This window comes from Podarcis liolepis (assembly GCF_965112155.1).
Source record: "Podarcis liolepis genome assembly, chromosome: 7".
Taxonomy (NCBI): Eukaryota; Metazoa; Chordata; class Lepidosauria; order Squamata; family Lacertidae; genus Podarcis; species Podarcis liolepis.
In genome coordinates this window covers 93697764-93725337 of record NC_139561.1, presented here as the reverse complement: position 1 = coordinate 93725337, position 27574 = coordinate 93697764, and the positions used below count along the sequence as shown (strand labels likewise).

Below are 27574 nucleotides of genomic sequence, written 5' to 3'. Positions count from 1 at the left end.
GCTAGATGACCCTCGGGTGGCCCTCCCAACTCTATACAGTCCTACAATTCTGCGGCAGGAGATAACACAGCCACTTCACACAATGCCCACTCCCAATTTTCATCGGAGAGACATGTGGCCTCAGTGTCTAGGTAGGTACCCCCCTACCTGCCACTCTTCCCCCACCCCACTTAAGCCGAGGGAATACCTGCCCAGAGAAGCTCCCAGCTGAGGCAAGGGTTAAGATCTACCTCTGGTAAATGGCTTTGTATCCCCCCTCTTTCCCTTTTCCTCTTCTTTGCTATTTCCTTCTTTTGTGTTTTGTTTAATCTGTTTTTATTGTATACTAAAATAAAAGCTGCAAAGTTTCCTTTTTTATAATATCCCCCCCTCCAAACTAAAACGTTAGATAAAAACACTGATCCAGAGGAAAAGAAGGGGGTGGAGAAAGGACGGAAAAAGAAAAAGAGGTAGTGATAGAGAGATTTTTAAAAAGTTGGCTTCTTTAGCCTCGCACAGCCTCCCGCGGCTGGAGAGGCATGCAAGGCTTTTCCCCAGGAGGGAGAAGGGACTGACTGGCCACGTCAGTCCCTTCTCCCTCCTGGGGAAAAGCCCTCAAGAGCCGCGCAAAGCTTGTGTGTGGCTCTTGGGGGCTTTTCCTGCCTGCCTCCCCCCCTGCATTCGCTCCATAGGAAGCCCAGACTTTCCCCCTTAGTTTTTAAGACGGAAAAACTGCGTCCTATGGAGTGAAAAATACGGTATTTAAAAGATGGCCAAAGCAGGAAAGTTCCCTGTCCAAAATTAAGATATACAGTGTTACCTCGGGTTACATACGCTTCAGATTACATACGCTTCAGGTTACAGACTCCGCTAACAGCGGCAGCAGGAGGCCCCATGAGCTAGTGGTGCTTCAGGTTAAGAACATTTTCAGGTTAAGAAGAGACCTCCAGAACGAATTAAGTTCTTAACCCGAAGTACCACTGTACTTAAATGTTACATTTTGTGAGAAGTAACAGGGGACAAGGCAGGGGGCCTTCTCGGTAGGGGAACCCACCCTGTGGAACGCCCCCCCCCATCAGATGTCAAGGAAATAACTATGCAACTTTTAGAGGACTTCTGAAGGCACCTCTGTATTGGGAAGTTTTTAATGTTTGATGTTTTATTATGTTTTTCTATTTGTTGGAAGTTGTCCAGAGTGGCTGGGGCCACCCAGTCAGATGGGCAGGGTAAAAATAATAAAATTATCATTATTGTTACTACAGGGTTCACTGCCTGAGATTCAAAAAGCCTGGCTCTTTTCTGGGATGGAGTTTGTTTGGTTCAGTCGTGGAATCTGTGCCATCTCCAATGCCAAGCGACTCTTTGGTCAACCAGAGAGAGACAGAAGCAAGAAACTTGACTGAAGTTACTTCAACATCCCAAATCACTCTGAATCCTACATTTAAGGCCTGGGCAGTTCAGACAGCCTGATCATGGTTTTAAACGGCAGAACTGGAGGAAGAATATTCACAGGGAAAACAATCAATAGCCATCCATCCAAGGTTTGCTGTGGGAGTGTTAACATCCCAGGTGCTGTGGGTGGCGCTGTTGAGCCCCATCGAAATATCAGAGGTTCGTCACATAGAGAGATGTCTTGAATTACAAAACAGATAGGATGATCCAATAGGGAGCCTTACCGAGAGAGTCCAAGATCCCACGATTCTCCTCCATGACTTCCTTATGGAGAGCTCTCTGGTCAGGATCCAGCAACGCCCACTCCTCGTCTGTGAAATGGACAGCCACATCTTCAAAGCACACTGGACCCTAACAGAACAGGGAAAAGGCTGTCCTCTTAGAGAACATTCACTTGGCTCTGTTGTTTTCTACAGCGGCCAGACCCCTCTCTGCCTTCCTCATCCCTCTCTCCTGCTGCAGCTTCTGCCTCGGAGTCTGGGCTGCTCTCTGCCACAGACTCCCTCTGCTCCCTGAGCCCTCTTCCCTCTCCAGCTTCAGACCCCTCCTCCTCCTCCTCCTCCTCCTCCTCCCAGTCGGCTCCCTCTTCTCTGGCTCCTCCCACCATTCCTCTGCATCCAACTGTGTCCAGCCAGTCTGCATCCAAGCAGTCCTTCCCCACAAGGCTCCTTCCCCCTACCTGATCTGGGTCCACAGCTGCTGCCTCCCCTCCACCACCATGAAAAGATGAAGGAGCAGGTCTTGGTGGCATCATTCTGTCACCTGGGAGAGACCAAGGTAAGTGGGAAACTGTAAGTGCATCTCTAAGTACAGATGGGGCTTGTCAAAGTCTCCCCTACTAGCTTCCGGTTCTGCTCTGCTTTAATGGAGGCAGCTGGAGATCGTTGGCAATGAAAAACAAGGATGACTGAGGGTAATTCTCCTTGCAAGTTTCACCCAGGGACAGGGGACAACGGGCTTCACTCCCAGTTTGTCTCGGTACCAGGTTCCGGCTCCGGTATGGATTACGGGAGGCATGGAGGCGCTGAGTGCAAAAGCCCTTCGCCTGCCGAAAACCCTCCTTCGCCGCCATTAAGAAGCAGAGGTTCTCCTGTCAATTAGAGCTCAATTTGGACTAATGTACAGGCGTTGCTGGAAGAGATGAGATCATAAACTGCGGCATTAAACCAGCTGCAAGGTCTTTAAGGTTTGAATTTGGGAATAAACTTCATTTGCTGCAAAACACAGTGAGTGGGGGGAGGGGAGCCTATGGCTTCTTTATATAAAGTTTTCTTTTCTACACTAATGAATTGGCAGCCTGCGATTGAATACTAGTTCAAAATATCTATGTACAGGTGAGCAGGGAAGAAACTGGATTACAGATATGGAATATAACATCAAATGGAACTGTGTGTGTAAAAACAAAAAGGAAAAAGGGAGGGAAGCTCTATTTTGCAAAATGTTTACGATGGAAAATTAGAGCTGACTCTTCCCCATCCTTTATTATATACAGACTGAACTGATTAATGCTAAAAGGACTTGGAATTTAATTTAATTGGATAAATGTGCATTTATCTAAGGCCAGAGAGAGGGATGTAAGGAATCTGAAAGTTGTGTAGGAGCTGATAAGGTTCATTACTGAGTCATTTGCAGTTTGACGGATCCCTCTCCTTCCCAGGCAGAGAAGAAAAATGGCAAAAACTGATTATTTATTGGGATGGTGTGATTTTTGCAGCTGCTGTTAAAGTTGCCAAACAACGAAGCACATGACAGAGTGATGGAGAATTTCTGAAACCACAATGGGATATTAGCTCCGCCCAAGGAATGATGGAGAACAGCAACAACCAGGAAAAGATAGACAGAACATTTTACAAGGACAGGAAGAAACATCACGAACAGAAAGATTGCCACACACGGGAAGAGTAAGGACACAGCTGGAGTGCCTCACTTGCTGCTGCTGCACCGTGAGTGTTGGGGAAGGCCGCTCCCTCCTCAGGCTAATTCCACCTGGCCTAGGGGGCGGGGCCCAGACTCACCTCCGCCACAGCTTTAAGGACACTGGTGCTGCTGCAGCAAATGTTAAAAATGCTTTTATATATTTTAAAGTGTTTTAAAGGTGTTTTTACTTTTTACTTGGTTGTACCACCGTGAACAGTGGTTTTTATTTATGTATTTTTATTTTGTTCCATTTTATTTTGGTTTGGGGTTGGATATTGAGTGGGGTGGGGATTGGTTTTGTTTAGGTATAATTGTTTTTGGTTTGGTTTGTTTTTCTATTTCATAAATGGAAGCTAGTATGAGGCTTGGGATTGCTACCGTGGAGGGGCGAGGGAGGTATGGCGGTGGGGACAGATGTTATAGGCGAAGGGGATCGAGATACGGATATGCTCGTACCCCTTCCAATCTGCGCCCCATCCCGAGGGATGAGGGTAGGTTGAGCAAGGATTACTCACCTCCGTCACTGGTGCTGTGCAAGGCCAGGTCTATAGGCAACAAAACCTCCACCCTGCGAGATTTCTTTACCTCACAGGGGGTCAACCCGGCTTGTGTGACGGAGACCTGGGTGCGCGAAGGGGAAACAGTTACCTTACGAGAGATGGCGCCCCTGGGTTTCTCCGTTCTCCACCAGTTGCGGGCTGTGGGCCGGGGGGGGGGGGAAGGTGGCATTATTAATCCGGGAAGATTGTTCTTTCAGGGCTCTACCATCCCCATCGATCCCCGGCATTGAATGTGTTGGCCTAGTGTGGGGCTGCGAGGTGAGCTTGGCTGTCTGGCTGGTGTACCGGCCACCTCGCGCACCAGCAGCCACCCTGTCAAGCCTGCTGGAGGCAGTGGCCGGCTGGGCCTTGGAGTTCCCTAACCTATTGATATTGGGGGACTTCAACATCCACGCTGATGCCACTCCCTCCTCCCAGGCTCTGGACCTGGTGTCTTCCACTAGGGCTCTCCCAGTTTGTTTCGGGCTCCACACATCAAGCAGGCCACACGCTGGATTTGATCTTTGGCATCGGTATAGATGTGATCATGTCTCCTTCGATGAAGGTGCCATGGTCTGATCACTATGCTCTGAAAGCCAGGCTTGACTTTCCACCCCCACCCTGCTTAGGTGGCGAGCCGATTTGGGCTCACCTGCAGAGGCTGATGGACCCTGATAGATTCTGTCAAGCCTTGCGGGACCTTGCTCCCCCTGGCGACTCATTGACTGAGCTTGTTGAGGGCTGGAATATCCAGCTCCTGGCAGCCATAGATGAGATCGCACCTAAGCGCCCTCTGCGACCCCGCAGAAACCGGGCTCCCTGGTTTACCGAGGAGCTCCGGAAAATGAAGCGGGACCTCAGACGGCTAGAGCGAGTATGGCGGGGTGCCCGTGACGGAGCCTCAAGAACATCTTATAGGGCTTTTATGAAAACCTATGAGATGGCAGTGAAGGCCACTAAGAAGTCTTACTTCTCGGCCTCCATTGCATCCGCTAGCTCTCGCCCGGCACAATTATTTAGTATAATTAGGTCTTTAACGTCCCTTGAAGGACAGCCAAATTTAAATAACAATTTGACACACAGCTGTGAGGCATTTGCGAGTTTTTTTGCGGAGAAGGTCTTGTTGCTCCGCCATGACCTCCCTGCCAATTTGGATACAATAAAGGAACTGGAGGCCCCTCGACTGTCCTCAGGTCCAGTATTGGACCACTTTGACCAGATATCCCCAGCCGATGTGGACAGACTCCTCCGAGCTAGAAAGCCCACCACCTGTCCTCTCGACCCGTGCCCGTCTTGGCTGATTAGAGCGTGTCCAGATGAGGTGCAGGCCCCCCTGGGGGGTTTCATCAATTTGTCCCTTGGCACCGGGATATTCCCAGGGGAACTGAAGGAGGCAGTGGTGCGCCCGCTCTTTTTTTTTTAAATGATATTTATTAAGATTTCAAAATAAGGAATTACATAAATAAAAAGAAAGGAAAAAAATACAAAAATAAAAGTAAAAGAAAAATACAAGATATAGAGAAATGATAAAAAACACTTAAAAATATATATATATCAGTCTTTCCGTGCCTTGTTACATTCATTTCCTTGCTTCCCGGACCTCCTCACACCTCCCTTTTTTGTATTCCAATTCAGTTAGTTAATTCAGCAATTTCTTTCCCTCTTTGTTTTTATCTCAATCCTTTAACTTAATATTTTATAACTTTGGATTCTCACCTGTTAACAGTCCATTTTTACATACACCTTTATAACATTGCTGCTTAAACTACTTAAGTTCATTCTGACATCATTCTAACTGTCAGGACTGGTCGTTGTCCTCTTCAGATCACCACACAAACGCTTCTTGTTCTTTTATAAAGCTTTTTATTGCGTATTAACAAAACATTCTTATAAACGGTTCTTAACTATTCTTCCTCAGAGTCACTTCTTTCAGATACCTTCTGAGCTCTGCTTCTCCATGACCAGCCACTCTCAAAATGGCGAAGGCGCCTGTCACGGCTGCCTCAGGTCCCAGCTCACAAAGGACCAACGCCAGTTTCTCTTCATATACAAAGGTCTTTATTGAAGTCCATTAGTTGTTCCACAGTAGCGGCGCGCAGCCGTACGTCTGTTAGCTTAGACCGTAGAAGTCCCTTCTGACTCGCTTCCCCCCCTACACCAGCTTAAGATGCTGGCTTTACTCCACCTCCTCCTGTCCTTCCTTTTCCGCAGGGTCTTTCTGCCCGCTGGAGTTCCGCCCCTCCTAGATTCTTCTGACGCTGAATCTCCCGACGGCTCTCCCTCCCTCCTGCGGGCTTTGGGACCTGGCTCCTTCCCCGGGCTCTCCGTTTCCCCGCGCGCTTGCACATTTGAACTTGGCGCACGCGCCCAGTTTCCAACCCTTCTCCTGATGGTAACGTCACTCCTCTCACTGCTCCCCTCCCCTTCCGGGAGAGTGGCTTGTTCTGACCTCCCCTCCGTTCCAGCTGCTTCTCCTGACACACTGGAACTTCCCCCCCCCCTCGCTACGCTCTGGAGGGGAAGCCGGCTTTGATCTCCAGCTGCTGCTTCGGGATTCCCTGTTGGCTTTTCCCCCCTGATGAGTCCCCCCTGGGGCTCCTCTCCCCCTGGCTACAGGTGCTCCCTCCTGGGAATCTCCTGATTCGCTGGAAAAGCTCATGGAGTCCCTTGGGCCCCAGTCCTCCTCCTCCTCGCTGTCCTCGGACTCTGCCCAATGGTCCTCCCTCTCCTGCGTCCCATGTGCCTCTGCCCCTGAACCCCTGACAGCGCCCTTCCCTTCGCTTTCCCGCTCTTTTTCCTACCCTCCTGGCTAGAGCTGGCTTCTATCTCCCCTCCTCCCAATCTGAGCTGGAAGTTAACCCTTGTCTTTCCTGTGAACAGCCAGTCCCTCCCTGTTGTTCCTCTTGCTCTCTTCTGTTAGATTCACTGCTCTCCTTCCCCCCTTGGCGAATGCTTTCTCCCTCTGAGAAACTGGAAACCTCTAACTCTTCCCTGACACTAACATTCATTAATTTTACAATATTTCTGTAAATAGTCTTTAAATTTCTTCCAATCTTCTTCCACCGACTCTTCTCCCTGGTCTCGGATTCTGCCAGTCATTTCCACCAATTCCATGTAGTCCATCACCTTCATCTGCCATTCTTCCAGAGTGGGTAAATCTTGTGTCTTCCAATACTTTGCAATCAGTATTCTTGCTGCTGTTGTGGCGTACATAAAGAAAGTTCTGTCCTTCTTTGGCACCGTTTGGCCGACCATGCCCAGGAGAAAGGCCTCTGGTTTCTTCAGAAAGGTATATTTAAATACACTTTTCATTTCATTATAAATCATCTCCCAGAAAGCCTTAATCCTTGAGTGGTGCGCCCGCTCTTAAAGAAAACATCATTAGATCCCTTAGATCTATCCAATTACCGCCCGGTTTCGAATCTTCCATTCCTGGGTAAGGTGATTGAGAGAGCGGTTGCTGAATAGCTTGGTGGGTTTCTGGATGAAACATCGGCTCTGGATCCATTCCAGTCTGGCTTCCGGGCTGGGCATGGGACCGAGAGGGCTCTGGTCGCCCTAACAGATGATCTCCGCAGGCAGCTGGATCGAGGCGGGTCGGGGCTGCTGATTCTTCTAGACCTGTCAGCAGCCTTCGACATGGTCGATCACAAACTCCTGGAGCACCGCCTTGCCAACGTGGGGATCCAGGGCACAGTCCTTCAATGGCTGCGCTTGTTGCTCTCTGTTCGGGGACAGAGGGTGGCACTTGGGGGGGGGGGAATTGTCATCGTGCCACTCCTTGGTGTGTGGAGTGCTTCAGGGTGCAATACTCTCCCCGATGCTTTTCAACATCTTTATGTGCCCCTCGCCCAGCTTGTCCGGAGTTTTGGGCTGGGTTGCCATCAGTATGCTGATGATACCAAACTATCTGTTGATGGATGGCCATCCTGACTCGGCCCCAGACACACTGACCAGATGCTTGGAAGCTGTGGCTGGATGGTTACGTGGGAGCCGGTTGAAGTTAAATCCTTCGAAGACAGAGGTCCTCTGGCTAGGATGGGATGATATGGGATTGAGGGGGCAACTCCCATATCTTGCGGGGGTGCAATTAGTGCCAGCACCGTCCGTTAAGAGTTTGGGTGTAATCTGTGATACCTCCCTCCCTATGGAGGAGCAGATTACAGCTATAACAAAGGCGGCATTTTTTCATCTCCGCCAAGCTAAGCAGTTGGCTCCTTACCTCTCTCGCCCTGACCTAGCCACTGTGATCCACGCGACAGTCACCTCCAGACTGGATTATTGTAACTCGCTCTACGTGGGGCTGCCCTTGAGACTGACCCAGAAACTCCAGCGGGTGCAGAATGCCGCGGCGAGACTCCTTATGGGGTCTTCACTGCGAGATCACATTCATCCGGTACTATACCAGCTGCACTGGTTCCTGGTGGAGTACAGGATCAGGTTTAAGGTGCTGGTTTTAACCTTTAAAGCCCTATATGGCCTAGGACCCTCGTACCTACGGGACCGCCTCTCCTGGTATGCCCCACAGAGGAACCTACGGTCTTCAAGCAAAAACATCCTCAAGGTCCCAGGCCTCAGAGAGGTTAGGCTGGCCTCAACTAGTGCCAAGGCTTTCTCGGCTGCGGCTCCGATCTGGTGGAACGCTCTGTCACAAGAGACTAGGGCCCTGCGGGACCTGACATCTTTCCGCAGGGCCTGCAAGACAGAGCTGTTCCACCAGGCCTTTGGGCAGGGCGCAGCCTGACTCCCTCCTCTGGCAATCTGCACAGAATTTTGCTTAACGGTTGCCATCAATTTGATTTTAATTAATTTTTAGAATGAGATGTTTTTAGAATGTTGGTTTATTTGATTGTTGTTAGCCGCCCTGAGCCCGGCTTCGGCTGGGGAGGGTGGGATATAAATAAAATTTATTGTTGTTGTTGTTGTTGTTGTTGTTGTTGTTGTTGTTGTTGTTGTTGTTGTTATTATTATTATTATTATTATTATTATTATTATTATTGAGAGATTTTACTTTCTTGGGCTCCATGATCACTGCAGATGGTGACAGCAGTCACGAAATTAAAAGACGCCTGCTTCTTGGGAGAAAGGCAATGACAAACCTAGATAGCATCTTAAAAAGCAGAGACATCACCTTGCCAACAAAGGTCCTTATAGTAAAAGCTATGGTTTTCCCAGTAGTGATGCATGGAAGTGAGAGCTGGACCATCAAGAAGGCTGATCGCCGAAGAATGGATGCTTTTGAATTCTGGTGCTGGAGGAGACTCTTGAGAGTCCCATGGACTGCAAGAAGATCAAACCTCTCCATTCTGAAGGAAATCAGCCCTGAGTGCTCACTGGAAGGACAGATCCTGAAGATGAGGCTCCAAGACTTTGGCCACCTCATGAGAAGAGAAGACTCCCTGGGAAAGACCCTGATGTTGGGAAAGATGGAGGGCACAAGGAGAAGGGGACGACAGAGGGCGAGATGGTGGGACAGTGTTCTCGAAGCTACCAGCATGAGTTTGACCCAACTGCGGGAGGCAGTAGAAGACAGATGTGCCTGGCATGCTCTGGACCAGGGGGCCACGAAGAGGTGGACACGACTAAACAACAACAAATATTATTTGATGTTTCAGTACGAATGGAAGTCATTAATACTGCAGCTGTTGTATAAAGGATTGTTATCTTGACAGTAGTGTAATTGAAATTAATAAGATTTTGGAATGCAGAAATCAAGAAAATCATCAAGCCATCAGTTTTAGCATTTGGGGGGGGGGACCTACATTATATAATTTGGTATCTTAAAGATTGGTATTACTAATTGTATTGTAATTTCGCATTGTTATAATGAGGCCATTATTGAAGTGTAATTGTAAACTAATCAAATTACTATCGTAAATGTCTCCCCTGCTGAGGACATTTGGACATTTGTACCCATTTCATATAATAGTTGTGCAAAAATACATCTCCCCCCCCCCTCTGGGCTCCAGGTGTCTTCCCCCAAAAGATGCAAAGAACTCCAAGATTAGTTTCAAAACCAAGAGAATGTGACAAAACGGGGGAGAAAACACTCCTTCCTCCTTACCCAGAGGCCTCACTCTGGTGTCCAACGGAGTCTTCTCTGCCTCAGAAGAATCAAGACCCCTTTCTGCCAAAAGATCCTTCCTCTGAAAGAGCAGCAAGGATTCAAAACAGAGAATGGGGAGAAGGGTTAGAGAAGGAATGGCAGAGGCAAGCGCTTTCGGGGGACAGAGGTGAAAGCTGCTTCCTGCTTCTGCTAGACTGGTGTCTGGGGTTGGCTGCCAGGACCATGAAACATTGGTCCTCAAGGATCTTCACTGGCTCCCAGAACGTTTCCCAGCACAATTCAAAGTGTTGGCCTCAAAGGCCCAGTATACCCAAAGGAGCGTCTCCATGAACTGAGGTCCAGTTCCGAGGGTCTTCTGCTGATTCCCTCACTGTGACAAGTGAAGTTACAGGGAACCAGGCAGAAGACCTTCTCCACAGTGGCCCCCACCCTGGGGAATGTCCTCCCATCAGGTGAGAAGGAGATAAGAAAATGCATAACTTTTAGAAGACATCAGATGTCTTCTTATGCTTTTATATGTGCTGGAAGGCACCCAGCCACATGAGTGTCATTAATAATAATAATAATAATAATAATAATAATAAGCTTTCCAAAAAAGGATGGACCATTAGGAAATGATTTGGGAATACTCTCCCTCCTCTTTGGAGCCCCTTGGGAGCATCCAGAGGAAATTCTCTCTCACCTGCTGCTCTGCCTGCTTCCTCTCCTCTGCCTGACTCAGGAGGAAACCTTCAGCCAGGGCCACCGCCTGGGAACTGGTCTCCGCTCCGCATTCCCTCACCCAGCTCTCCATCTCCGGAGGAAGGACAGCCAGGAACTGCTCCAAGATCACCAGGTCCAGCATCTCAGCTTTCGTGTGTCTTTCTGGCTTCAGCCATTGATGGCAAAGGTGGTAGAACTGGCTACAAACCTCTCGGGGTCCTTTGGCCTCCTGGTAGCAGAACTGCCTGAGCTGCTGGCTCTGCACCTCTGAGCAAAGGGTGTCCTCCTCACCCAGGATCCTCTGCATGGAGTTTTCCCAGAATTCCCCACTGCTCCCCGTTTCCATGGCATGGCCTCTTCCTGCTTCAGGGCCAGCTGAGTCTTGCTCATCCATCTGGGCTCTCCGAAAGTCTCCAAGAAATCGGAAGGAGCCCCTTGGTCCTCTGCCAAGTTCTGTGGGTACTAATGCGAGGTGCAGAAAATCGTATGAATCAAACACAATTCTATTGTAAGATGAAGAGGAGAAGAATGTTTCCTGAGGAAGTGTGGCTGAGTCTTGCTAGGAACCAGGGCTGGATTGCACCACAGCTCAGACTCCAAGCTGTCTGGGGGGGAAAGGGGGAGGGAGAAGTCATAACTGTGAGTGACAAGTGAGTGTAATCTGGAGCCAAGGCAACAGTGGGGGTCCCTCCCCACCCCACTGCATAGTCCAGAGCTTCGCCCCAACCCAGCCATATCTGCTTGGGTGGCTTGGTGAGCAGCAGGGCCCATGTCCAGCTCCAGCCACCGTCCCTTGGGGACTTCCTGCTCTGGATCCGAGGGGACGGTGGCAAGGCCCTCTGGGTGGAACTGCCCTGGAAGACGCCTCGGAAACTGGACTTTCCATCAAATAAAGAATTAGGGAGGGGAAATGGCCGACATAAGGAGATTTAGTAATAGAGAGAGAAGAGAAGCTTCCTGGTTTTCCCTCTTAATATACTTCTCCCTCACAATAATGTCCCTCTTAATATCCTTCTCCCTCACAATAATGTCCCTCTTAATATCCTTCTCCCTCATAATAATGTCCCTCTTAATATCCTTCTCCCTCATAATAATGTCCCTCTTAATATCCTTCTCCCTCACAATCATGTCCCTCTTAATATCCTTCTCCCTCACAATCATGTCCCTCTTAATATCCTTCTCCCTCACAATCATGTCCGTCTTAATATCCTTCTCCCTCATAATAATGTCCCTCTTAATATACTTCTCCCTCATAATAATGTCCCTCTTAATATCCTTCTCCCTCATAATAATGTCCCTCTTAATATCCTTCTCCCTCATAATAATGTCCCTCTCAATATCCTTCTCCCTCACAATTATGTCCCTCTTAATATCCTTCTCCCTCATAATAATGTTCCTCTTAATATCCTTCTCCCTCATAATAATGTCCCTCTTAATATCCTTCTCCCTCACAATCATGTCCCTCTCAATATCCTTCTCCCTCACAATCATGTCCCTCTTAATATCCTTCTCCCTCACAATCATGTCCGTCTTAATATCCTTCTCCCTCATAATAATGTCCCTCTTAATATCCTTCTCCCTCATAATAATGTCCCTCTTAATATCCTTCTCCCTCACAATAATGTCCCTCTTAATATCCTTCTCCCTCATAACTATGTCCCTCTCAATATCCTTCTCCCTCACAATAATGTCCCTCTTAATATCCCTCTCCCTCATAATAATGTCTCTCTTAATATCCTTCGCCCTCATAATAATGTCCCTCTTAATATACTTCTCTCTCATAATAATGTCCCTCTTAATATCCTTCTCCCTCCTAATAATGTCTCTCTTAATATCCTTCTCCCTCACAATCATGTCCCTCTTAATGTCCTTCTCCCTCACAATCATGTCCCTCTTAATATCCTTCTCCCTCATAATAATGTCCCTCTTAATATACTTCTCCCTCATAATAATGTCCCTCTTAATATCCTTCTCCCTCACAATAATGTCCCTCTTAATATCCTTCTCCCTCACAATAATGTCCCTCTTAATATCCCTCTCCCTCATAATAATGTCTCTCTTAATATCCTTCTCCCTCACAATAATGTCCCTCTTAATATCCTTCTCCCTCATAACTATGTCCCTCTCAATATCCTTCTCCCTCACAATAATGTCCCTCTTAATATCCCTCTCCCTCATAATAATGTCTCTCTTAATATCCTTCGCCCTCATAATAATGTCCCTCTTAATATCCTTCTCCCTCATAATAATGTCCCTCTTAATATACTTCTCCCTCACAATAATGTCCCCCTTAATATCCTTCTCCCTCATAATAATGTCCCTCTTAATATCCTTCTCCCTCACAATTATGTCCCTCTTAATATCCTTCTCCCTCACAATCATGTCCCTCCGAATGTCCTTCTCCCTCCTCACTCTCTTCCAGTCCCACCTCCCTGGCCAGGGCCTGAGGTCCCTCTGGCTCCCTCCCGGACCCCCCAGCCTCTCTTCCCTCCCCTTCCCGCCTCCCGGGGCAGGGAGTTCCCCAGGCTTCCCCCGAGAGGAGACCCACCAGAGCCCGGCAGGCGAAGGCGAGGCCGGAAGGGACGTCAGAGAGGAGGAGGAGGAGGAGCGGCCCGCCTTCCTTTCCTGTCCTCTCTAGGAAGCCAGCTCGGCGCCCCTTAACCCTTCTCTCTCCCTGCGAAGGAGCCCGGGGCGTCGCGCAGGCGCAGAGCTGCCCCTTGGGGGGGGGGGCAGGGAAGAAGCAGGACCCAGAACCCGGGACTGGGCGCGTGTGCGTGTGAAGTCTCTTTGGCTTGGCGCTTGCTGGTCATTTTCGGACAGGAATTTTTTCTCTTTTTAATCAAAGAACTTCACTCCTTTATTAAACTGGTTGTTCTGTGTCTCTGGGTACGTTTCTGTGTGGGTTTTTACTTCGTATCACGGCTCTTTCCCCCCCGGCACCCTTGGGCCCGCCCTTCAGGGTTGTCGTTTTGAGACCCCACTTCCTCCCTGGGTTTCCAATTATTACTTTTTCTGGAAGGGACAGAGTATTACTGCTCCCCCTGAGTCTCCTTTGATTTCATCTCCCAAGGTAGAGACTTCAGTTACTGTTTTCAGCCTAAATGAGCAGGAACCTCTTGGAAACATTGCTCTCAACTGATCAGCTGTTTGAGCTCATCTAACTTTCCTCCCATCTGTCCAGAGCTTGGTCAATTCAGCTACCCAGTTGGGCCTAAGTCTCTCCTGGTTTCCTTTTAATTTCACGAAAGGCTTTTTGGCTTTGTTCTGCAGTCAGTCCAAAGCGCACTTTCACTCTCTCCTTAAATGTGAGGGAATCAGAGGTTTCATCCTCTCTGAGATCTGAGTATATTTCCCTCAAAATTCCACATATCTGTGGGCGTAAGTGCAGCATCCAGTTTTCCTCATGAATGTTTAAGTCTGCCAGTCCGCTCAAAACTTAATAGGATCTGTGTGGGTTTTAACTTCCTATCCCACCTCTGCCCCCAATTAATATGCGACGACGCAAGGGCTCTTTTCCCCCCAGCAGCCTTGGGCCCGTTCTCTCTCTTAAATATAGTGCACCCACCTCACAGAACACAATTCCCACAAATGCCCTCCAACTACCTCAGATTATCTTGTGGGGGACTTGCGTGAGGTAAAACTCACTAATTGGGAGTCTCAGGCAGGATTTCTTCAAATAAACATTAATGATTTTATTTAACAAGGAAGTTTATGACATGAGTGGATAAAACTTAGGATATTTCAGTTTACAATGTTATTTCCCTTCAAGGTTTTCTCAGTTGTTTCACACGTAATACTTTGGCTCTTAACAAGGTGGCACTTTCTGCCAGTTACCCTACTCCCAAGCAGGGGCGCCGACTTATAAAAAATATTGGGGGGGCCCATACCGGGGTCCTGCCGCTGGTTCGCTCGGGTAGCCGGGAGAACGCAGTTTGAGGTGGCGGTGTTGGGGAGAGACCCTCGCTCAGGGCGCCACTAGACTTGGCGGCCGGCGGCCTATCTGGGGGGTTTTGGAGCGTATTTCGGCGGAGCGATTGGGGAGGAGGGGGCTTGTTGCCGGATTCTTCAGCTGAGCTGGAGATCCGCTGCTGGGGGTCCCTGGGCCGAGTTGTGAGCACGGCCTGCTGAAGGGAGATCCAGCCGATTGCGCGACGGGGACGGCCGGGGGTCTCTGGCTAGGGCGTGCGGCTGGCTGGCTGGCGAGGGAGCAGGTGGGGAGGAGGTGGGGGTCCTCACTCTCTTAGGAAACGCACCCGCGCGCCCGATTGCCACGAAGTCCGAAGGGTGCGTGTGTGGAATTAAAAAGCAAAAACGAGATACGGGCAGGGCAGGCAAAGAGTTTTCTGCAAGAGGATGGAGGGCAGGTTGAAGAGAAAATCACTCAGGATGAGACAGTCAAATCAGCCATGATAAAATGGGCTCAGGATATTGGGTATAACATCATGTTTGAGGACTGGGAAAGGTTATGGACCACTGGAATGAAATTCACGGCATGTAATGCCTTGAAGGAAAATATTATGAAAATGATTTATAAGTGGTACATGACCCCAGTCAAGCTTGCAAAAATATATCACCTGTCTGATAATAAATGTTGGAAATGTAAGGAGGCTGAAGGGACATTCTTTCACCTCTGGTGGACTTGTCCAAAAGTGAAGGCCTTCTGGGAAATGATCTATAATGAGTTAAAAAAGGTATTTAAGTATACCTTTCCCAAGAAACCAGAGGCCTTCCTCTTGGGCATTGTTGGCCAGAAAGTGTTAAAGAAGGATAGAACTTTCTTTATGTATGCAACTACAGCAGCAAGAATACTTATCGCAAAATATTGGAAGACACAAGATTTGCCCACACTGGAAGAGTGGCAGACGCAATTGATGGACTACATGGAACTGGCTGAAATGACTGGCAGAATCCGAGATTTGGGAGAAGAAACAACGGAAGAGGACTGGAAAAAATTTAAGGACTATTTACAAAAACAATATAAGTTGTATGAATGTTAAAAATTTACACGATTCGGAAACTATAGCTTCAGCAATTAGATTTGGGAAACAGGAAATTATATTTTAAGTAAGAAAAGGTCAAAATCTAAGGTAATACTATGTTTAATTTAAGATATAAGTAACTGATGAAAAGTATGTTAAATTTAGAGGTATAGTATTTGAAAAGTACAAAATAAGGTACGAAACAAGGTAATAATTTGCTGATATCTTTATTATAAAGAATGCAGGGTAAGGGAGATGCGAGGCAGTCCAGTTAGTTATATAAAAAATGTGTTGAATGGTTGGTTTTCTTTTCTTCTTTTTCTTTTTTTTCTTTTTCTTGTTCTTTTACTTTTTTCTTCAGTGTATGTTTCTAACTTTGTATTTGAAAACTTAATAAAATATTTATAAAAAAAGAAGAAGAGAAAATCCTTTCGCTTTTCTGGGGCGCAGGGAAGTCTCAGAGCCGGAGGTTGGGGAAGGGACCCCCTTTGCTCTGCCCTCTTCTCCCGTCTTAGATTTGCATGGGGGTCCCCGCCCGAGCTTGCCTGGCCACCGGGCCACACAAGGGCCGCGCTCTACGCGGCACACCTTGCTAGCCGCGCAGCTGTCCTCCGGGCTGCCAATGACAAGCGGGCGACGTCGCGGGCGGGGAAGGCATCGCTTTCTTTCCCGATCCTGCATCCTCCCAGTCTTCCAGCCCTTTTTTGGGTTGGAAGCTCGTCTCGTTCGCCCTTCTCCTTTCTTCACCCTGCGCGCAATTTTCCTCCCTCGTCTCCCTCCCCATTTCTCCTTCCTTCCTTCCTTCCTTCCTGACTGACTGACGGGCTCAGGCTCGGGCTCGGGCTTCGGGTCGGGCTCAGGCTCGGGCTCAGGCGAATTTTTGAGGGGGCTCGGGCCCCCTCAAGCCCCATGGAGTCGGCGCCTATGCTCCCAAGGTACTCCAAGCCAAAGACCCAAGGGATCTCTGGTTTGGGAGTCTTCTCTTTCTAGAAGGATCTCTCCCCTCCTGACTGGGATGAGAGCTCAGCAGCCGGTCTCTTTCCAGCTCCTCCTTCTCCTGGCTCAGCCTCCCAGTTCATTCCTGGCCTGATTTACTCTCCCAGGACACCACACACTCTCCTTCCCACTAAGCTCAGAGACTCCTTTCTCTAGCTGGTGATCTTTTCCACAGAGTGGATGTTTCCACCTAGAACCAGCTCCTCTCACTCCCCATCTTCCCCACCTCCCTCCAAAGCTCCTAGCCATGGGGTCAAATGGGCCCAGGTCTCCCCACTTCAGGGCTCTTAGTCTCTCCGCTAAACCACATGGGGTGTCTTTGGGTGTAATAATAATAATAATTTATTATTTATACCCCCGTCCATCTGGCTGGGCCTCCCCAGCCACTCTGGGCGGCTTCCAAAAAAATATTAAAATACTATAATACATCAAATATTTAAAGCTTCCCTAAACAGGACTGCCTTCTAAAAGTCTGGTAGTTGTTCTCTTTGACATCTGCTGGGAGGGTGTTCTACCACTGAGAAGGCCCTCAGCCAGAAGGCCCTCGGCGCTGGACCTCAGTGTCTGGGTAGAATGATAGGGGTGGAGATGCTCCTTCGGGAACACTGGGCTGAGGCCATTTAGGGCTTTCAAGGCCAGCACCAACACTCTGAATTGTACTCGGAAACGTACTGGGAGCCAATGTAGGTCTTTCAAGACTGGTGTTATACGGTCTCGGTGGCTGCTCCCAGTCACCAGTCTGGCTGCCACATTCTGGATTAGTTGTAGTTTCCGGGTCACCTTCAAAGGTAGTCCCACATAGAGCACATTGCAGTAGTCCAAGCAGGAGATAACCAGAGCATGCACCACTCTGGCGAGGCAGTCTGCAGGCAGATAGGGTCTCATCCTGGTAAACAGCTGCCCTGGACACAGATTTGACCTGTGCCTCCATGGACAGCTGTGAGTCCAAAATGACTCCCAGGCTGCGCACCCGGTCCTTCAGGGGCACAGTTGCCCCATTCAGGACCATGGAGTCCTCCACACCGGCCCGCCTCCTGTCCCCCCAAAACAGTACTTCTGTCTTGTCAGGATTCAATCTCAATCTGTTAGCCACCATCCATCCTCCAACCGCCTCCAGACACTCACACAGGACCTTCACCGCCTTCACTGGTTCTGATTTGAAAGAGAGGTAGAGCTGGGTATCATCCGCATACTGATGAACACCCAGCCCAAGCATCCTGATGATCTCTCCCAGCGGCTGCATGTAAATGTTGAAAAGCATGAGGGAGAGGATGGAACCCTGAAGCACCCCACAAGTGAGAGCCCAGGGGTCTGAACACTCATCCCCCACCACCACTTTCTGAACACGGCCCAGGAGGAAGGAGCGGAACCACTGTATGACAGTGCCCCCAACTCCCAGCCCCTCAAGACGGTCCAGAAGGATGTTATGGTTGATGGTGTCAAAAGCCGCTGAGAGATCCAGCAGAACTAGGAAACAGCTCTCACCTTTGTCCCTAGCCCGCCGGAGATCATCAACCAACGCAGCCAAGGCAGTTTCAGTCCCATGATGAGGCCTTTATCCCAACTGGAAGGGATCCAAATGGTCCGCTTCTTCCAAGCGTGCCTGGAGTTGTTCAGCAACCGCTCGCTCAATCACTTTGCCCAGGAATGGAAGATTTGAGACTGAGCGATAGTTGGCCATCGTGGCCACATCTAAAGATGGTTTTTTAAGAAGCGGTTTAATAACCGCCTCTTTCAGCGGGTCGGAAAAGGTTCCCTCACGGAGGGAAGCATTCACCATCCCACGAAGCCCATCGCCCAGCCCTTCCCAGCTAGCTTTTATAAGCCAGGATGGGCAAGGATCCAGGAGACAGGTGGCTGGCTTCACTTGTCCAAGCAGCCTGTCCACATCCTCGGAGGTAACCGATTGGAATTGATCCCACGCAATTTGACTAGACAGGACTCTAGCACTCTCCTGCCCCGGCCCTGCTCCCACGGTGGAGTCTACCTCTTCTCGAATCTGAGTGCCTTTATCTGCAAAAAGCTTTGCAAAATCATTGCAGGAGATCATGTGGCCCGTACTGGGCCCTGATGTCGCAGGTGGTTCCACTAAATTGTAAACAACCTGAAAAGTCTCCTGCTGCTGTTTGAGAGGCAGTGTGGAGTAGTGGTTAAGAGCAGTAGTCTCGTAATCTGGGGAACCGGGTTCGCGTTTCCGCTCCTGCACATGCAGCTGCTGGGTTGTTATGATATGAGTACTACGCAGCTGCGAACAAGCAGTTTGATGTTTACATCACATGATGGGGACAGGATGTTCCAGGCGATTCTCAGGGTTATGTACTCTGTGTAATAGGAGACCTTCCTGTTGTTTGTGTCCAGGAGGACTTTCTCAGTTGCTCGGAGGATTCTGAGTGAGCAGACATGTTTTTGTACAGTGTACAGTCAGGAATAAAACAGAGATGAAATAGACCACTTTCTGACTGTTTTCTTTCTCCTGCTGCTATGCAAGGGGGAAGGGGGTGTGCACCTTTCATCAGGGAGGTGTCGCCTATTCAGATCTCCCTGGTCTGCCAGGATGCCAGCCAGGGTAGGTTATCGTCAACAGGCCCCGACAAGCCTGGGAAGAAGAGCCAGCCTTTCCCGAGGGGGCCAGTTTCCAACATGGGTGACCTTGGGCTAGACACACTTCTTTGAAGTCTCTCAGCCCCACTCACCTCACAGAGTGTTTGTTGTGGGGGAGGAAGGGAAAGGAGAATGTTAGCCGCTTTGAGACTCCTTAAAGGAAGTGAAAGGCGGGATATCAAATCCAAACTCCTCTTCTTCTTTCTGCAGATGCAGTAGAGGCGGCAAAGAAAGTCTTCTTCGCCGTCGCTATCGCCCCTTGGTAGGCTCAACGTAGAGCTCTAACCTGTGTCCGGTCAGATTCAGAATGGGTCATCCATCACCGCCGCTCTAGCCGTCTCAACAATTGTTTCATTGCCCTCAGATCCGTGGAAAACCACGGGGCTGTCCAGGTTCCATGCAATCGGAGAGGGCGCTTCGGAGCCAAACAGTCAATAGCCCTGGTTAACTCCACATTCCAGTGGGCCACCAGGGAATCAGCTGAAAGGCCATCAACATGGGGTAAAGCATCCCCTATCACTCTCTGGAAACTATATGGATCCATTAAGTGGCGGGGGCGGACCATCCAAATCAGTCCCACCTCCCTGCAGAGGGGAAGGGTGACAGAAGTCCAGTTGCACCAGGAAGTGATCTGACCATGGCACTTCTTTGGTTTCGCTTTTACTTAGTGTAAGATCACCAACATCCATAGAGGTAAACACCAGGTCCAAGGCATGTCCGCGGCTATGGGTTGGGCCAGACTTATTCAGGGACAGCCCTATGGAGGCCATGCTTTCCACGAAGTCCCGAGCGGCCCCTTGTAAGGTCGTGTCGGCATGGATGCTAAAATCCCCTAGGACAACCAAGCTAGGTGTCTCCAGAACATCTGCCACAACCTGAAGCAGCTCAGGCAGGGAATCCTTGGTGCAGCATAGGATATTCTCCTAGGTGCCCGAACCTGCCACTTCCCCTGAGCTTATTGCAGCCTGATGGCAAGAAACAGGCGTGTGTGTCCTGTTTGTTAGCAAGTAAAGCAACACCCTCCCTGGTCGGATGGAGGGACTCGCCTATTGAATGGTGGAAAGGACCATCCAGCCACGTAGCTGGTCAGGGGCCCAAGCCCCTCCTGAATCTTCTTCTGAGGGTCTCAGGATGGGTGATGAATTTCGGGGAATTGGATTGGCCGGCAGTGCCCCTCTGCATTTGTCCCTGCCCTGTCCCAGCGCATCATGGCACAACAAGGCCAGCTTGTCTTCCCAATGTCCCTGTAAGTGAGGAGAAAATGCTTGCCATTTCTGTTTGCCACTGAGCAGTGCTTTGGAGTCCCAAGACTTTGTTTACATTCCACACATTCCATACTGTTGGAAGTCTCATGGGAGACGGATGGGATGTTAGTGGTTTCCTGTTCCTTTGTTCCTTTGTTGTTCAGTTGCTCTCTGCTCTCACAGAGAGGGGATGTATTTTTCTGTCTGCGTAGCTAGATAATAAAACTCCTAGCAATGTAGCCGAAACCTCTCGTCTCTTCCCTGTGCTGGAAACTCTGCTAAATTGGGAATGTGCCTGGAGCCTTATCTTTTTTTAAAAAAATAATATTTTATTAGGTTTTATCAATAGAAAAGTTTAGAAAAATACAAAGAGGAAAAAAATAGAAAATTACAAAATACAAACATACAGAAATTAAACACAAAGAAAGAAAAAGAAAAAACACATATACCGTATTTTTCGTCCTATAGGGCGCACTGGCCCATAGGACGCACCTCGTTTTTTGGGGGGGAAATGAATTTTAAAAAATTATTCCCCCCCCCCCAGCCCTGGCTGCCGCCCCAAGCCTTGCGCTCACCTGCCCGAAGCACGGGGCACCCTCTGGAGGGCTCCCCGTGCTTCGGGCGACAGGCTGCCGCCCCAAGCCTCGCGCTCCCGGCGGGACCTCCTGCCTGGCGTGCACGGCTTGCAGACACTCGCGGGGGCTGCAGGCTGCTGCCCGCAAGCCTTGTGAGCCCACGGGAACTCCCACCGGGCTTGCAAGGCTTGCGGATAGCTTCCTGAAGCCTGGAGAGCGAGAGGAGTTGGTGCGCACCGATGCCTCTCGCTCTCCAGGCTTCAGCGAAAGCCTGCATTTGCACCATAGGACGCACACACATTTCCCCTTCATTTTTGGAGGGGGAAAAGTGCGTCCTATGGGGCGAAAAATACGGTAAAAGAAAACAAAAGCTCCCTCTTTCTTGATTTCTCATCTTTAGTTAACTTATTTTCCTGACTTCCTCACGTCTCCCTTTTTTGTATCCCTTTTAAAAATTGGTTCAGCAAATTCATATCCTATTAGTTTATCTATTATCGATCCCATCGTACATTTTACCTTGTTGGTAGAACCCCTTCAATTCATTTCAATGTCATCAGCTTTCAAAAATTTTACAATATTTCTGCAAATAAGTTTTAAATTTCCTCCAATCTTCTTCCACCAGCTCTTCTCCCTGGTCTCGGATTCTGCCAGTCATTTCCGCCATTTCCATGTAGTCTATTAGTTGCATCTGCCATTCTTCTAAGGTGGGTAGGTCTTGCGTCTTCCAATGCTTTGCAATGAGAATTCTTGCTGCTGCTGTAGCATACATAAAAAAAATTCCTTCCAGTAGCACCTTAAAGACCAACTAAGTTAGTTCTTGGTATGAGCTTTCGTGTGCAGTCATGATGTGAAGGAGGCATTGAAGGAATAGATCATAATTTGGGTCAGCCCTCCTCCTCCTCCTGTGCATCTGACCAGAGCCATGGCTGCTTTCCTGAGGCCCTTTCTCTTCTTCTGCCCCCATGAAGGTTCCCTGCAGACAGACCAGCCCTTCAAGAGCAAAAGGGGGCCATCTTGGAGGGGGGCAGGCATAATATTAAGCCTTACTGGGAGCGAGAGATAGATTTTTGCAAGCTTGACTGGGGTCATGTACCACCTGTATATCATTTTCATAATATTCTCTCTTAGGGAATTACATGCCGTAAACTTCATACCTGTGGTCCATAAGTGTTCCCAGTCAGCAAACATAATATTATGTCCAACATATTGTGCCAATTTAATCATTGCAGATTTCACCGTTTCATCCTGAGTATTCCATTTCAACAGCAAGTTATACATTCTTGTCAAATTCTTAGTTTTGGTTCCGACTCTCTGAGCAAAGAGGAAGGAAAAGGGGGTCCTGCAAGGAGAGGATGAGGGGAAGACCCCCTTTTCTAGGGGTGGGGGAGAGGGATTGGGCTCCCAGGTCAAGGGAGCACCTTGTAGCCTGGCACTGAAAAGACACCCTCCCGACACACACTTTGTGGCATCTTCTTTTGGCAAAGAGTCAAAACATAGTTCCAACTTGAAAACCACCTCCAGGACCAGGCACCCTCAATAAGCTTTGGACTACAACTCCCAACCGGGCCTGCCAGCAGAAGGCAGGGGGGATGGAAACAGCCGTCCAAAAGGTCCAGCCAGCTCCAGAGGCGACCCAAGGCTGCTCTCCAACGGGGCGCTGCTCCAGGCATCTGAGTTGCCCAGTTCAAGGGAGCTGGCGGGACTAAGAACCGGGGTTCCTGAATTGCAGGGGCTGGACTAGATGAGCCTGGAGTGTCCTCTTCTAGGATTCCTCTTCTGGCTGCCAATGCCACAGCTGGAATGTCTCCCAAAACTGCCCCCCTTTCACAAGGAGGTCTCCCCCCCCCCCGTGTCTTAAACTACCCTTTGACTGGCAACCATCTCCAATCTCCTTGCTGGACAATCCCAACCAAAGATGCATTAGATTCTCTGAAATCTACTCAGGATTCCTGTAGTGATTTCATGCTCTGTTATGTACTGAGTTGAATAGGATCCAAACTGCAGCAGTCTGATTGGTCCTAGAACAATGCAGCAGTATGATTGGTTGGCAGGAACCACCCAATCATACTCCAGATACAAGTGAATCCACAACCTGATTGGCTTACAGTAGAATTCCAGAATTAACCAATCATGTGCAGCCCATTGTGTAAATAATGTATATAAAGCAGATACTTTGAGGGGACATTCATTCATTCCTCCTCACCACTATGAGCTGAATAAAGAGCATGAAATCACTTTGCAACTCTGAGTATATTTCACTGGCGACGAGGATGGGATCCCGCTGAGCTGACTGCCACACACAGCACCGCAGCACCGCCACCTGCCGCACCGCTGCCTCGCACCGTGTATCCAGGCTTCAGCTCCGGGACACAAGGAACTCAGAATGGCAACCGACAGCAGCTTCTCGCCATTCAACCCAGCATCTGGAGACTGAGAAGCATACGCCTCCCGTTTCACCTTCCTTCTAGAAGCCAAAGGGGTCACCGATGAAGAAGACGCCAAGAAGAGGGCGATATTCTTCAGCGTCTGCGGAGAGGAGACATTTGAAATCGCCCGGGCTCTCCTTGCGCCTGAAGACGTCGCTTCTGTTCCATACAAAACAATAATGGAACAGCTGAAGGGGCACTTTTCGCCGCAGCCCTCAGTGGTGGCTCGTCGAAATGCCTTCTAAGCAAAGAGGCAAGCCCCTGGGGAAACCATAACTGGGTTTGTGACCTCTCTCCGCCAAGCTGCCCGGTTCTGCAACTTCTCAGAGCTGGAGAACATGCTTCGTGACCGCCTCATCGGTGGCCTGAAGGATGAGAAGCTGCAACGACGCCTCTACGCCAAGAAGGACCTAACGTTCCAGGTCGCTCTGGAGGAGGCCCTGGCAACGGAAGCGGCCAAGAGGTCGACGCAAGAGGCACGGCCGAGCCTGCCACCCGAACCGAGGGTCCACCATGAAGACCTCACCGACGACTCAGGATCTGACAGGGAGGAGGTGCACCGAGTACAGCAGCGCACTCAAGCAGCCCACATACCACAGCTGCCTCGACGAGAAGGAGGGAACTGCGCAAGCTGCGGGGAAAGTCACGAGAGGAGGACCTGCCGTTTCCGCAACGCAGAGTGCAGGCAGTGCAGAAAATCGGGACACATCGCCCGGGTGTGTCGGGCTCGGCTCACCCGACACCAGGCATCAGATGACCAACCCAAGAGCCCCAGGTCCCGGGGCCCAATGCACCAAGGCAACTCGACGGAGCTCACGGACTGCCAGGTATACCAGTTGCCCCACCCCAACGTAGAGAAAATTTATGTAGAGGTACAGATAGAGGGGGCCCCATGCCGCATGGAGCTTGACACGGGTTCAACTCTATCCATAATCTCGGCAAGGACCTTAAGGAAACTGTGTCCTACTGGGGGTCCCAAACTCAGGCTGGCCCCATTCACCCTCCGGGACTTCCAGAAACGTAAGGTCCCCACAATGGGGGTGGGGACCTTCAGGGTGCAATATCGAGGGCGGACGCGGCAACTGGACTTGCTTGTGGTCAAGGGCCCCTACATTAGCTTACTGAGATTGGCATGGTTTGGACCACTGGGGCTAGCCATCACCGGGGTGAACCACACTACCTTACAAGTGGACGTGGACGCCATCTGCAAGGAATTTCCAGGGGTTTTCGATGGGAAATTGGGACAGTATACCGGCCCCCCCATTGCTCTACAGCTTGACCCCGCAGTACGACCGGTCAGGCTCAAGGCCCGCCGGGTCCCGTTCGCCCTGAAACCCCGTATAGACGAGGAATTGGACCGGCTCGTGGAGCAAGGAGTGCTGGAGCCGGTGCCTAATGCCCCCTGGGAAACCCCAATCATCACACCCGTCAAGCCTAATGGTTCGGTCCGCATCTGCGCAGACTACAAATGTACCATAAACAAGGCCCTTACGGCCCATGCATACCCAGTGCCAGTGGTCAGCCATGTCCTTGCCACCCTGGCTGGGTCGAAAATTTTTGGCAAGCTGGACTTGGCCCAAGCATATCAACAGCTGCCAGTAGATGAGGCCACAGCAGAGGCACAGACGATTGTGACGCACAGAGGAGCGTTCAGGGTAAAGCGGCTGCAATTCGGTGTCAGTGTGGCACCAGGCATATTCCAGAATCTAATGGACTCGCTCCTTAAAGGGATTCCTGGCGTCACCCCCTTCTTCGATGATGTGTTGATTGCCGGGCCCACACCAGAGGAGTTTGAGGACCGCCTCCGCACCGTTCTGCACCGTTTCCAGACGGTGGGTCTCAAGGTGAAGCGGGAAAAATGTCTACTAGGAGTGCCTCAGGTGGACTTTCTGGGATTTATGGTGGACACAGAAGGGGTCCACCCGACTGGGGACAAGGTACGGGCCATCTGTGATGCCCCAGCACCCAAGAGCAAGACTGAACTTCAGGCCTTCTTGGGACTATTGAACTTTTACCATTCCTTCCTTCCCCACAAGGCGGCGGTAGCAGAGCCCCTACACAGACTCCTGGACAAGCGGGCCCCTTGGGTGTGGGGCCAGCACCAGGAGGCTGCATTCCAGGCAGTCAAGGACTTGCTTGTCTCAAACTCGGTCTTGGCACACTTCGACGAGAGGCTGCCGGTGGTGCTAGCATGCGACGCCTCACCCTATGGCATCGGCGCTGTCCTGGGGCACCAACTCCTGGATGGAAGAGAGGTACCGGTGGCATACTTTTCCCAGACACTCAACGCAACCAAGTGGAACTACTCGCAAATAGACAAGGAGGGTCTGGCAATCGTGAAGGGAGTAAAAAAATTCCATGATTTCTTGTACGGGCGGCCCTTCACCGTGGTGACTGACCACAAGCCGTTGCTTGGCTTGTTTGCCCCCGAAAAGCAGACCCCCCAAGTGCTGTCTCCTCGCGTCCTCAGGTGGTCAATTTTCCTTGCCAGCTACCAGTATGCACTGATTCACCGCCCGGGGAAGGCAATGGGCCATGCGGACGCCCTCAGCAGGCTACCACTACTGGAAACAGGCCCTGACCCAGCACCTGCACAAGAGGTTATGAGCCTGGAGCTGCTTCCCGACCGCCCCATTCAGGCACAAGAAGTTGCACACCATTCCAAGAAAGATAGGGTCATCTCCCGGGTCCTGGACTGGGTGTGGAGGGGATGGCCCAGCAGCAGCCCTGGGCCGGAATTCGCTGGCTACACAACCCGCAAACATGAACTGTCGGCCCACAAGGGGTGCCTGTTATGGGGAAGCAGGGTCGTGGTTCCCCAGCCCCTCCACAAAAGGGTCCTCACAGCCCTACACGAGACACACCCAGGGGTAGTAAGAATGAAGGCCCTTGCCAGGAGTTATGTGTGGTGGCCAGGGATCGACGGAGAGATAGAGGCCTGGGTCAAACACTGCCAGGCCTGCCAAGAATCCCGCCCAGATCCCCCAAGGGCCCCAGTCCAGTCCTGGGAGTCCGCCCGAGCACCATGGTCACGCCTGCATGTGGACTTCGCTGGCCCCTTTCAGGGGAAAACATTCTTCATAGTGGTGGACTCCTACACCAAATGGCTGGAAGTCGCACTGGTACCATCCACTTCCACGTCCGCAGCCATCCGGGTACTACGCAGGCTGTTTGCAACCCACGGGCTCCCTGACACTCTCGTCTCAGACAACGGGACTGCATTTACGTCAGGAGAATTCCAAACCTTCACAGCGCAGAACGCCATCCGCCACATCCGTTCGGCGCCATTCCACCCTGCCACCAATGGCCAAGCAGAACGCATGGTGCGGACCACCAAGGACACCCTTCGCCGCATGACGCAAGGGGATTGGGAGTACCGCCTTGCCACATTCCTCCTAGCACAGCACAGCACCCCCAGCTCAACGACTGGCCGGAGCCCTGCTGAACTGCTAATAGGTCGGCGCCTTGCAATCAGATTGGACCGCCTTCACCCCGATAGAGCTCAGGATGAGGTAGTGGTGGGGGAAGGCAGGAACCCCTGGACCTTCGAGGCCCAGGACCCAGTGTACGCAAAGAATTTTGGGGCAGGCCCAGCATGGGTACCCGCCACAGTCACCAGGGTCACTGGCCCCGTGTCGTACGAGGTGCTAACGGATGGGGGGCAATGCTGGCGCCGCCCCTGCGACCAGATACGGCGACGATTCCCAGGAGAAAACCAGGAGGAGGAAAGGTCAGAGGAGTCCCAAGGGAACAGAGGGGCAGTGAGGCCCATAGACCAGGAGGGGCCAGCAGGAGAGGCAGAATCAGTAAATACAGAGAGGACCCGCGAGGCCGAAAGGACACCGGAACCAGAACCACGACTGAGCGAGCCGGTTGCGCCAGACCAAACAGGCCCAGCACAGCCAGCATCCTTGGAACACGAGCCAGAACCTGAACCACAGACCAGGGAACACCACAGGCCGCAACGCACACGTAGGCCGCCGGCGTACCTCGAGGACTATGAATGCGACCTCCCGGGCAGGACTGGAACTTAGAGGGGAGGGGTGTTATATACTGAGTTGAATAGGATCCAAACTGCAGCAGTCTGATTGGTCCTA

At 50.5% G+C, this 27574-nt stretch overlaps 3 protein-coding genes across 3 annotated transcripts in view; 1 reads left to right on the top strand and 2 right to left on the bottom strand.

Moving 5' to 3' along the window:
• The window catches only part of LOC310711114 (uncharacterized protein), a gene marked incomplete at its 3' end in the record, with an annotated part of 41461 nt that extends 36151 nt beyond the window's left edge, over positions 1 to 5310 (top strand). Inside the window, exon 2 of the mRNA XM_083512585.1 lies at positions 3089 to 5310. Coding sequence (XP_083368711.1) covers positions 4306 to 5310 — 1005 coding nt within the window. The 5' untranslated portion in view covers positions 3089 to 4305. The remainder of the gene's footprint in view (positions 1 to 3088) is intronic.
• LOC310712893 (zinc finger protein 213-like) overlaps positions 1 to 27574 on the bottom strand; it is a 356206-nt gene that overhangs the window by 154659 nt on the left and 173973 nt on the right. The gene's annotated exons all lie outside the window — the stretch shown is intronic.
• On the bottom strand, positions 1468 to 11592 carry LOC310712903 (zinc finger protein 213-like). The gene is made up of 4 exons (XM_083516355.1): positions 10637 to 11592; positions 9952 to 10033; positions 2111 to 2193; positions 1468 to 1782 (listed from the first exon to the last, which is right to left on the bottom strand). The coding sequence occupies exons 1-4, from the start codon at positions 11048 to 11050 to the stop codon at positions 1618 to 1620; spliced, it is 744 nt and encodes a 247-aa protein (XP_083372481.1). The 5' UTR covers positions 11051 to 11592; the 3' UTR covers positions 1468 to 1617.